The sequence below is a fragment of the Lipophrys pholis genome, assembly GCF_963383615.2.
Source record: "Lipophrys pholis genome assembly, chromosome: 7".
In the NCBI taxonomy this organism is placed as follows: domain Eukaryota; kingdom Metazoa; phylum Chordata; class Actinopteri; order Blenniiformes; family Blenniidae; genus Lipophrys; species Lipophrys pholis.
The window spans coordinates 15,609,998-15,621,288 of NC_137638.1; the positions used below are offsets into that span (position 1 = coordinate 15,609,998).

Here is an 11,291-nt window from a genome sequence, read left to right on the forward strand (position 1 = left end):
TCTTTGTCTTGATTTCAAGTCTTGTCCAGGGTTGGTCAGATTTATCTTCTACTAATAAATTCATTACAATGTCCAGATTCCATGGTTTGTTTTTTAAGGGACAATTCATTTTGTACAGAACGCAATCATATTGTAACTTCATCTAACAAAATAAGGCAAATCACAGCCGATAGTTAAGATTTCTGTCATTTCTTCTCCCGAGTGACACAAAATGAAATGCAGACGTGAAAGCAACCTGCACGTCTCTTTCAAGGCTCAGCGGACACATGCCAGTGTGTCCAGGAGAAAAATACCACCTTCATTTGATGGTAAATTTGACTTCGATTCTTGTCCGCCATTTGATTCGTCCCAGCTGGAAGAGGACAGGTGTACATCTGACAAGTCATTACAATCAACGCATTTCCACTCTCGTGTATCTGGAAATTCTTAACAAACAAAAAAAACCACGAGAAATGTGAAAGCAGTGTCATGCATTAAGTAATGATGGTGAGTTAGTGTAGCATCCAGTCTGCCCTCAGTCCAGCTCTTGAGTTTTGACGGTCAGAAACGGGATGTGATTTGTGCTGCCCTTTGGATCAGCTCTTTTAAAAAAAAAAAAAAAAAAGGCAAGAAAACTGGAATTGAACCAAAAGGTATTGCTTGACATGAGTTCAGACCTCATCATGTGAGTTTCACTTTCAATGTACGAGAAGAGACTTAAATGTTAAGATATCGATTTGATGTGTTTTTTTCTGGACATTTTGGTCCAGTAAAGACAGACTAGTTACGAGAGTGACTTCTCACGTCACACACACACACACACACACACACACACACACACACACACACACACACACACACACACACACACACACACACACACACACACGAGAAAATAAGCAGGTCCGCTCTCTAAACTTTTCAGGTCATCTTTAATTTTATACTCTCACATAAGAAATACAAATACAATTGATATCTGCAATCTGTCTTAGTAGTCAAGATCAACTCATGTGAGCTGACGTTTGGCTCCTATAATAACTGTTAATAAAAACAAAGTTCCCCCTTAAAAAGGACATATACACAAAAAAAACACTTTTTTTTTTCTCCATCAAACATAAAAACTCAGCTTAAAAAGGTTAAATTATTAGTTGGTTTTTTTTAAAAGAGCAACTCACAACTTTAGATTTTCTGCATTTGTTAAACAGCAGCATCCTCAAATTTAATACTAAAACCTCAACAAAGGAAAAGACAAGTTAAAAAAAAAAAAAAAAAAAAAAAGACGCCTCAAAATGGATAAAAGAGAAAAAAATACACAGAATGGCAGTTGGAGGAAAGAAAAAGGACAGAATTTACAATGTTTGCTTCAGAACTACGAAGACGTCGTTTAGATCAGCCACGACCCTAAAAACCCGCCGGCGTCGCTTTCTGCTCTCCTCGCTTGATTCCATGTGTCGAGCGGGTTCCATGAGCCCGATTCGAAAAGAAAGTCGGAGACGAAAAAGAGTCCACTCTTGACGATAAAAGTCCATGCAAATATTGACATGCAGCCTCGAAAACAACGTTATTTACATGGATCTGAAATGAACAGCGTTGCAAATCGAACCAAAAAAAGACCAGCGGGAAAAAAAGAAAAGCTACCACGGATGTACATGCCTATGTAGAAAAAGGCCTTAAAAACGGTGTCTTAGTATCACATTAAAGAAATGTTTCCCGATAGAAAGGCCTTAAAATGTCGTCAATTCCCTCCCTCGTTTGTAGTGCAGGCCCACCACCCCCAGAACCTAATGGAAGAAATCAAGGAAAAGTAAAGTGCTACAAATATACAACTCACTCAAAGTAACAAAAATAAAACTAAAGTCTCAGTATTGCTGGGATCAGTTTTAAACTCTTTGTAAGTAAACGACAATCACACACACACACACGCACACGAGACCTGAATGAAGTAGTACACCAGCAGGCTGCCCGTCAGAAGATAGACCATTCTCGGCTCGCAGTCGGGTTCACTTCAAGATTAAAAAAAAACAAAAAACAAATCTTCTCTAAATGAACACAGCTCAGGCAGATGACCGGACTTCTCACTCTCATGATCGCACAGGATTTATTTATAGTGCATCTCTGAGCAATTAGTACTTTGGTTTGCCAAAACTCTCTCTCAAAAAAAAAAGAAAGTCCGTTCTTTGCACTGAAATGAAATCCGAGATATCAAACAAAGACTTTTGGCCTCTTTCCGCCTTCAAATTCGTTGAAACCAAAACCACCTGATCTCTGTTCTTATTTTTTGCTGAAGCATAAACATTTAAAAAAAAAAAAAAGGCAAGCAGTTAACCGAAGGCCTCTGAAACTCATCCTTTTGTGGCGGCGTGAAGCAGGCCCGCTATCCAAACAAGCAACCAGACCTGAAACAGACGAGTCGGTTTGGGAGAGCGACGACACCATCACAGTGAGTGAGTAAAGCATTTGCATCATGAGCGGACAGCCGAACTTTCCGACGCTGGTGAAGAAGACGAGGTGCAGCTGTGACCTGCAGAGGATAAAACCGTGACCCGAGCAGGAACCAGATGTTCTGCTCACCGTGGCCCATCTCTAGCAATGGGAGGAAACTAAACACAGAAAGGCCACAGACTGCCCTCCCCTCCTTTAAAAAAACAAAAATCCATGTTCAGACTTCTGTGCAGTGCAAGTCCTTTAATTCTGTCAGGTCTGACCTGAATCATTGGCTTGGTGCCACCGACCCCCCCCCCCCCCCTGCAGGGTGGGAGGGGATCAGACATGTGATTGGATTGTAACTCCACGTTTGATCGGTCTGTTACAGCATGAATAAAGACCAAAAACAAGAAAAGACAGCAGTATTCTGATGCCCGGACACCGAATACCAGCTGCTGTACAGCATTCCGATGTTCATAGTTTTAATGTCTTTCAGTAGTTTGTTTCTGTTAGTGTACATTCCAGTTTCAGTTGATCTGAAGATCTCCTGCTTTTTAACTGCCGCTATACATACATGACATCGTTTTCTCTATTTGTCCTGATTACCAAACCGGCCATTGCAGTCAGAGACACCTATCTTAAGTACAAAGACATCTCTCTTCTATGACAGAGCAAATGTCAGAACCTCGACGCACAGAGGCGCCTCACACCTGCCTTCGATATTTTCCCCCCGCGACACAGCTTCGGCGTCATCCGCGTCGACAATTTACAAAAGTCTTTCCACTTCTGCTCTCAGTCCAGAGGTTGCGGGTCTGCTATGGGCATGGTGTGCAGGACCTCGTCCAGTAGCTGCAGGGCTCTGTGCAGGTGGATCTCGATCCAGCAGGGGGTCTCCTTGATGCTCTGGCGGGGGTAGTCGGGCCCCCAGCCCTTCACGAAACTCATCCTGAGGATACACAGCCTGCGGAGGTCGTCCACCCCGATGCCGGCCGCTGCCGACAGACCTGTTGACAAGAGTCATTATCGGCCCGGTGTGATGTTGCAAGTATGACTGGGAAGTTTGGGCCGCGCCCATTCAATGGGAAAACGGAAGTTCAGTTTAACACATCGCAGCTGTTGGAAACAGAAAAGATGACCGACAGAGGAGCGAGTTCATCCTGTTGAACCGGAATGACGCAGAGACGAGGGAGTTCTGCTGCTCTGTGGAGAACCCACCGACTGGGACTGAAACCAGGGCCGGCAACTATTGCAACATTTATCAACTCCGACTGGTTTCAAAAGTAGGTTTCACTTGTCAGTTTCAGGAGGAAAAGGCCATTATTCTTAATTTTTTTTTAATCATTTTCGCACAAAAATATCACAAGATTATTTCTGTTTATTCAAGTGAAGGTTTAAAGTGCTTACAGTTTTACCATTTACCTCCACCATCGATGACACTCTGAAAATCTTTGTGTGACTCATTACACCACCTCTTGGCACAAACTTGTATTGCAGGACTGAACAGGCTGGAGCAGGTTGGACAACTTGCAGTACAACAATAAATTGAATTTAAGATGGCATCAGATCTGTTTTGTGTCATTCTGACCAGTACAAAGATTTACAATAAAGTTAAAATGGATAATGATTGCCTCAGGTAATGATTACTGTGACTGTATCTTACTTATAGCCGGAGCGATTCCTCCCACTGATCCGGGCCCGGGTATGTTTCCGGCCACAGCTGCCGCCTGTGCCGCGGCGGCTGCTTGAGCCGTAGCGGCCTGCTGCTGCATCTGTCTGTGACACTGACGGAGGTCGAACACCTGGGTAGACGGATGGAGAGGCGTTTGAGTCGCGCAAACGATTGCCTCTCCGATAAGATGCATGGGGTTGCTGTCAAACCGAAAAAAGCCTGCGGTGTCCGCACCTTGATGTAAGCACTGGGGTAGATTTTGTGCACGGCGTCTCCCGGTGCTCTGCCCGCCTCTCTGTCCAGGTAGTAACTCTGGACAAACACCGCGTGGTCACTGAGGCATCGCACCCACACGTCCCCCTCACCTTTACACTCCAGCTGGACTCCTTTACCGATGTGAAGTCTGGCAGAGAGAACACGTGGGGGAAAAACACAACAGGATTGGCTTGTGTGTGTGTCGAAGAAAAATCTTCTCCGTTAAACAGTTGGTTCTTTTTGTCGGGGGGGGGGAATGTTTTTAAATTCGCATTTGTCACCTCTGGTTTGGTGATTTGGTGAAATAAGGACTCGATGACAATGACGATCTCAGAACTGAACTACTTAATCAAAGGAACAATGTCAAGCAGACGATATATGCCCGTGTTTCCAAACGGACTTTCCCAAGGAAGTAATGCTTTCGTTAGATCCGATTCAGTTGATTGGACAGATTCATTTGAGTCCTTCGTATCAGAGAAGAGATATCAGCAACATGCAGGGGAGCAGTGATTAAGGAACGGAGCGATTTTGTAGTGCCAGTAGTGGTTAGAACGGATCGTTCCTGCCTTTTGGTCTCTTACCTTGCTCTCTCGATAGCCTCAGTGCGATGGACGTTGCTCAGCTGACCCAAACAAAATCGGTCTCCCCCCGAGGGGTCTACGTAACCATCCACCGTCACGATGGGGCAAGAGGAGGGGACTTTAAATGTCTCTCCGACCTGAACGTCCATCTCAAAATAGGCGATGGAGCACCAGTAATCAGGAGCTGAAGCAGAAAAGACGGGACCAGAGTGGGTGAAGTCATAAACAAAACAGCAGGCAAACTGACGGTCCTGCCGTCTCACCTGGGTGGTTGGATATGGGAGGCTGAAAGGCCAGCTCATTGTGTACCGGCCCTGAGGGGGAGAGAGAGAAAACCGTGAGCGATTTGAGTCGTGGATGGAGTGAAGAGTTGTGGGAACAGAATGCTCTCACAGTAGTGCGCAGGATGCGACATTGCAGGGTGGTGCTGGAGATGACCGTTGGCATGGTGGGGGATGTTCGGGGTGAAACTGCTGTTCCTGGACCAGTTGGAGCCGGCAGCTGAGGAGAAAACAGCGGCGTCGTCACAAACGGCAAAACATCTGGGGAAACGTCTTCAGAGTGTTAAATGTCTTGTGACGGTGTCTTACTGCCTGATCCAACAGGGATGGCGGGGAAAGCCGCCGTCGAGGCCGAGGTGGAGGCCTCGGGGGGCGGGAGCAGGCTCGGGGCTGCGAACGACTCGGGAGGGGGCGGGCGGCCGCCGGACGGCGGGTGCTGGATGGTCTGAAGAGAGTGCCCTCCCTCGATGCTGGGCAGACTCTGCGGTCCGTCAAAGTCATACTCATCTTTAACCATCAGAGCCGAGCTGGGTCCGGAGGGGGTGAGCGTGAGTCCTGATAAGTCTGTGGAACAACATGTGAAGATGTTATCAGCTGCCCCCAGAGAGAGAAACACACAGGGAGGAGTCTGTAGTCATCACCTCTGGAGAACTAAACGTGACGAGAAACCACTCACTGTTTGATCCTTGGCGAGGCGATACAGGTGAAAAACTGCTTTTTATATCAACATTCATTAAACTAGAACACTATCTATTTAACACGTCTAGTTTTACTTCTGTCTTTTTAAATTTCAGTCATAATTTACCGAGTTTCTTTGCACTTAAGTATGGCTATATTATGTTAGTTTGCTGTAATAAATGTGGCGACAATCTATTCTCTTCGTATCCGTCATGTAATATAACGTATTAGATGAATTATGCAGTGGCTTTGGCGTTCCATCTCTTCATGCAATACAAGTTAAAGTTTAGATAAAATTACAACGAGTTAAAGACTTTTGTATGGACCGCACACTCTACTATATTCTGAGCGTCAGACTTGGGTTTCCCCCTCACGAGGCCGCTCCTCACTTCACCTCTAATATACAGAAGTGAATTGATTCCAAACTCTCGCTGGGTTTGTGCAGCTCACCTATGCCCGGGGACACCACCCTCTCGTAGTGATAGGGGTTGACGCACACGCTGTCACACTTCAGGTCGAAGGCAAACTGGCAGTATTTGACGTGCTTGAGCTCGTTCTTGTGCAGGTCGGGCCATCGCCACAGCCGGGCGTAGATGACATGAGGGAAGCCTTTGCGTCCTGCCACCTGAGAAGAGCAACAACAACATTAACAAACTGTTAAGGATCATTTGTTTCTGCTAGTTTGTAGTAAAAAAAAAAAAAAGCCAAACTTTTTGGCAAGTCAGACGCTATTCAACCGCCTCTGTGAAGACAAATCCTCATCATATTCTGGGAAAATTCTCACATCTAATAATAAAAAACATTTATTAGCGGCAGTTGTAAATTATGTCTTGAATAACAAACTCAGAACAAAACAAACCCAACGCCAATTACTTCACATTTATGCAGCGGTCTGCACTCACTGAGCACTTCCTCCAGTATAATGTGTAATCTTCTGTTGTCCAACATTCCGATTCTACTCATTCATTTAGCCAATTATACTTCATCTTTACGATCCTGGCTGTGATGAGCAGTACTGTTGGACAGGAGGACACCATCACCAGAATACTCTACCTCACTAATCTATGTCGGAGTGGCCAAAGTACTCCCAACGCCTCTGACCATATGACGATGGTGCTATACAATTTGTAAAAGTGAAACGTAAAACCTGAGCCGTCTAATGTGCAGCGGCTGGTCCATGTACTTCATCCGTCCTACCTGCAGCCGTCCATCCAGCGTCCTCTGGATGGTCACGCACTTGCTGGGATGAGCCCCGTTGGTGGTGATGGCCGTGATGAGGGAGTCCAGCTCGTCTTTCTTCTCCTTCAGCTTCTTCACCAGGCTCTCGATGGCCCGCTTGGCGAAGGTCTCGCTCTCGCCGCCCTGCCTGTGGCACATCAGGCTGTGCACGATGCTCAGGCAGGCGTCGTTGCTGGTGGGCGTGTTGGCGATGGACATCTCAGCTTCTTCTGCCGAACTTTGAGGGGGTATATGTGTCTCTGACGCCGTCTCACAACATGGTGGAGAAACTCGGTTGGAGATGGACGTGCGGTCTCAAAGCTCTCGGCCTCAGGAGCAACGCCGCTCGGTCTGGGAGGAAGGAAGAACAAATATTCCTTCAAATCTGGTTGAGGGAGGCACTGCTCTGATTCCATTTTGCTTTTCGGCCTCCGGTTCAGGATGTTTTTCATTTAAATGACAATACAGTAGGACGTGTTTCTATTTGAGCAGAGGCGATCAGTCTCTGCTCAATAACTGTGGTGCTGTAATGTGGAGCGGATCCTGAGGGGCAGATTTGATTTTGATTTCCAGCAAACACGAACAGCGTTTCTGTTTTGAAATCCGTTAGACTGGTGGGACACACATGCACAGGAAACCAACAGATAAACGACTAAACAGATTGACACGGCGTCGATTTCAAGTCAGGTTGAGAAGAAATCTCGGCTGCAGCTTTGATTCGGGAGCAGATTGAAGTTTGCCTGTTCCAGGCGCCAGTCTGGCTGCAGTTTGTCCACAAGAAGTTACTGAGAGTTTCTATACAATCACCGGATTTACCACCCTATTCCTTCAAAGTAAAGGGGACACATGACACTGGAGTGTCATGACTCCCGGTCCGTACTATCCTATGACTTGGTAGTTTTATTTGTAGTTTAGTCACCTGTAATAGCAATCCCACTTTCTCATCTGTCTGTACAAATGTCTGTGTACTTGGTTTCATTACAAAACCAACCAACAGCCCCCACTAGTGGGCCTCCATGAAAACTACATAGTTTTTGTTATTTCCGTGAATTCTTTTCAAAATGCTGCTGTGCAAATGCAAACCTTTTCTGAAACAAAAATGCAAAAAAAAAAAGAAGAAAAAAAATGCATTTTCACTTGAAACACTGTCTTGTAAACAGGGTGTATGATTGACGTATCAACAATGTAATCAGAATGTCAACAAAAATAAAGTTAGGTTGACGTGGATATGAACTGTACCATGGCCTGTTCTGTACCAGATCAGTTCGTGTGTGATGAATCTCTGCAGGGATGATATAAAATATTATGGTCCGAGTCAAATTCAAAGCTTTAGAGTTGTTTGTAAAGGGTTTGATATCAGTGTTTATGTTGATTCTATTTCCTATGTGTCCATACATCCTGAGTGTATTTAGATATTTGTTAGGGTTTTTCCATGTAAATAAATGTAATAGTGTAATCTACATTATTTGTGTATTTAAATAGCTAAATTATATCTAAGTAGTACTACAGTTTCACGAGATTAAAGGGCTTGAGCAGAAATAACTTTTTTTTTTATTATTATATTGATGTATTAATGCTGTCTGTTGTTTTTGAAACTAAACAGTCTGCAATGGCATGTACCACAGGCAGAACACGCAGACTCCACACAGAAAGGGCCCACAAAATTCTCACTGTGAGGTGAGAGCGCCAACCATTGCTCCATTGTGTATTATCTTATATATTCATCTGCATAAATGCTTTATTGCTTTGTAAAAATATCATTAGGTGGAAACTTCAAATAAACCCTCTGCGCCTTTTGTTTTTCCTGTCCATGCAGTTTGGTCTTATTGTGAAGGGCCTCGCCGGATGTAAGTGCGCTTTGTTCGCGGTGAGCTTTGTTAGCTTTCAGCTGGTAGCAGCGCAGCTAACAGTAGCAGGCATGTTTGTTTATTTAGACCGACCCAACAGCAACAAGCCCTTCCCCACTTTATTTAACAGCGAGCAACCAAACTATCCTCAACTACCTTTCAGCCGCTGCGCGTTAAACGCCGGCGGAGTAGTTTAAAGTGTAGTTTTTGAAGTAGCTACCTGGAGTTAGCCGGGGTTAGCGGGCGGACCGTCCCTCACCCTGCCTCCGTCCCAGCAGCGACGGGACCTCCCGGGTGATCCAGATAAACTCCACCTGCTGCTCACAGACACGCCATGAGAAGATCTCCACTCCCCGGGCTGCAGTTTCACATCCTCTGGTATGGAGTTTGAAGAGAGAGTCAGATTTCAGATTTCGTGACAACTCCGTCCCACCTCACTCGCTTCTCTGTTTCCTTCCATGGCGCGCCGCGCATGCGCAGACCGAGGAATCAGAAAGTATTGGTTCAAAAACACTGATCACATTTGAACCAACAAGACACCCCAACGTCGGGGAGGACTGAAACAGGCAGGGGATGTCACTTGCATGTCTTTAATGGAATTCAAGTGAATTTTATTTGTGATACACCAGTAACAGGCACTTTTACAGTGGAAAAACAAAGCAAGCAAAGGCAGTTAATGTAAAAGAAACAACTTCTGCAGGACCAGACTCAGGTGATATTATGGTGATATTAGGCCGAATTGTAAGGTGTCTGTCTCATTTTGATTTTTTCACTTCATTCTCGATTACTTCTATGACTAACTAGTTATTGCATATAGGCGCTTGAGTTGTTGGAGTGACAACGATAGAGAGGATGAATACAATGAACTTGAAGAAACACATCGTCCCAAAATAGTTCAGAGTGTTTTGTGCTAAAATACCTTTCTTATCACTTCAGGACAGTAAGCGCTAATAGTGAATACCAATATTCAACATTTTCAAGGTCCTCCAAAAGCCACTCTTGCAGAATTTCCCTATTTATTATCTTCAGTTGTTTTGCATTGGAGCCTATTTAAAAATTCCAAATGTGTCCTGATTCATAAATCCAGCAATGAAAATATCTGTTTGAACAAAATCTATTAATAGTTTTATTCTCAAGAATGAAAAAAAAAAAAAAAAAAAAAAAAGGTACCAGGAAAAGGAAGACCACTTGTGCACATCACATCTTGTAATATCCGACAGCTACAGTACGTCAATCTATTTTGGTACGGCATCCATATGAATGCTCACACATTCATTCATGTGTGATCTATTTCTTTGCCACTTTGTTCATTTCTTACATGAGTCCGACACTTATACTGCAACTGACAAACGCATGTAATGCGAGCAGATTTATCTCTCGGCTGCATGAATTGCGTCATTTGAAGTCTTCTATAGTGAAGCAGCGGAGTTTTATTTAAGGTGCCACATCACAGCTGCTGGTTTCACACTGGATGTTCTCCTCTGTGATAAATGAGGCACGGAGCAGAGTGACATTTGCTGCTCTGATGTTTTGTTGGCAGTAGAAGTGGATCGTTTATCCTTGATGATGCTTTTGTTTTGCCACAATAACGAAAATACAACAGCATGCTTACGCACACACACACACACACACACACACACACACACACACACACACACACACACACACACACACACACACACACACACACACACACACACACACACACACACACACACACACACACACACACACACACGCACACACACTCACTGCAGTTTAAATGCCCCACTGGTTACAAATTTGTCCCAATTACAGATGTGACTATTACCCACCGACAAGACGAACAATGATAATTAATTATCAGCTTTGGTGGCTAATGTAGCTGCCATGCCCTTGTAATTAAATTTAAATTGCCCATCAGCTTTTTCTTTGTTCCCCTCTCCTCTTTGATCCCAATCTCTTGTTTTTATTTCTGTTAAATAACCTTAAGCAGGGAAGTCAATAAAGAATCCAATCTAAAGTGGTATTGGATTGTTTTTCTCACCCCAGTCTATATGTCCTTGATTCCCTCCTCTGAGTGACTTTTTTTCTGTCTCCCAAGAGAACACGAGACAGACAAAGCATCAAAGAAGAATATAAAGACAAAAGCAAAACAAGAGAGACATGATTATATTTATTGTATTCGTAGTCATGACAAATACAAACTAAAATAGATTCTTTCCAGCTTTCCCTACAGTGTCCACCAGAGGGCAGTAACCACCAGTCTTTAAATCCTTCACTAGGTTATGTGAGAACTTCAGAGGAGAACACTGATTCGTTTGGCTGAAAGAACTCTCATTTCACTCTCCGTTTTGTGTCATGGAGGTGGCATGAAACA

At 44.3% G+C, this 11,291-nt stretch overlaps 1 protein-coding gene across 2 annotated transcripts; it reads right to left on the minus strand.

The window, feature by feature from the left end:
- Positions 1-891: 891 nt before the first annotated feature.
- On the minus strand, positions 892-9,402 carry LOC308112265 (mothers against decapentaplegic homolog 4-like). Of its 2 annotated transcripts, none has more exons than XM_080467662.1 (10): positions 9,153-9,402; positions 7,065-7,436; positions 6,318-6,492; positions 5,499-5,753; positions 5,302-5,409; positions 5,172-5,222; positions 4,909-5,092; positions 4,307-4,475; positions 4,064-4,202; positions 892-3,407 (listed from the first exon to the last, which is right to left on the minus strand). In XM_080467662.1, the coding sequence occupies exons 2-10, from the start codon at positions 7,302-7,304 to the stop codon at positions 3,196-3,198; spliced, it is 1,533 nt and encodes a 510-aa protein (XP_080323788.1). In that variant the 5' UTR covers positions 7,305-7,436; positions 9,153-9,402; the 3' UTR covers positions 892-3,195. The 2 variants fall into 2 exon arrangements, with proteins under 2 accessions (XP_080323788.1, XP_080323789.1); XM_080467663.1 differs by having other exon boundaries at positions 894-3,407; positions 9,192-9,392.
- Between the last annotated feature and the right edge of the window lie 1,889 nt (positions 9,403-11,291).

Coding starts and splice junctions, on each gene's coding strand:
- LOC308112265 (XM_080467662.1), bottom strand. CDS start 7,304: ATGTCCATCGCCAACACGCCCACCAGCAACGACGCCTGCCTGAGCATC. Junction 5,223..5,301: donor GTCGCATCCTGCGCACTACT/GTGAGAGCATTC, acceptor TCTCCCCCTCAG/GGCCGGTACACAATGAGCTG. Junction 3,408..4,063: donor AGGAATCGCTCCGGCTATAA/GTAAGATACAGT, acceptor TCTTGTCAACAG/GTCTGTCGGCAGCGGCCGGC.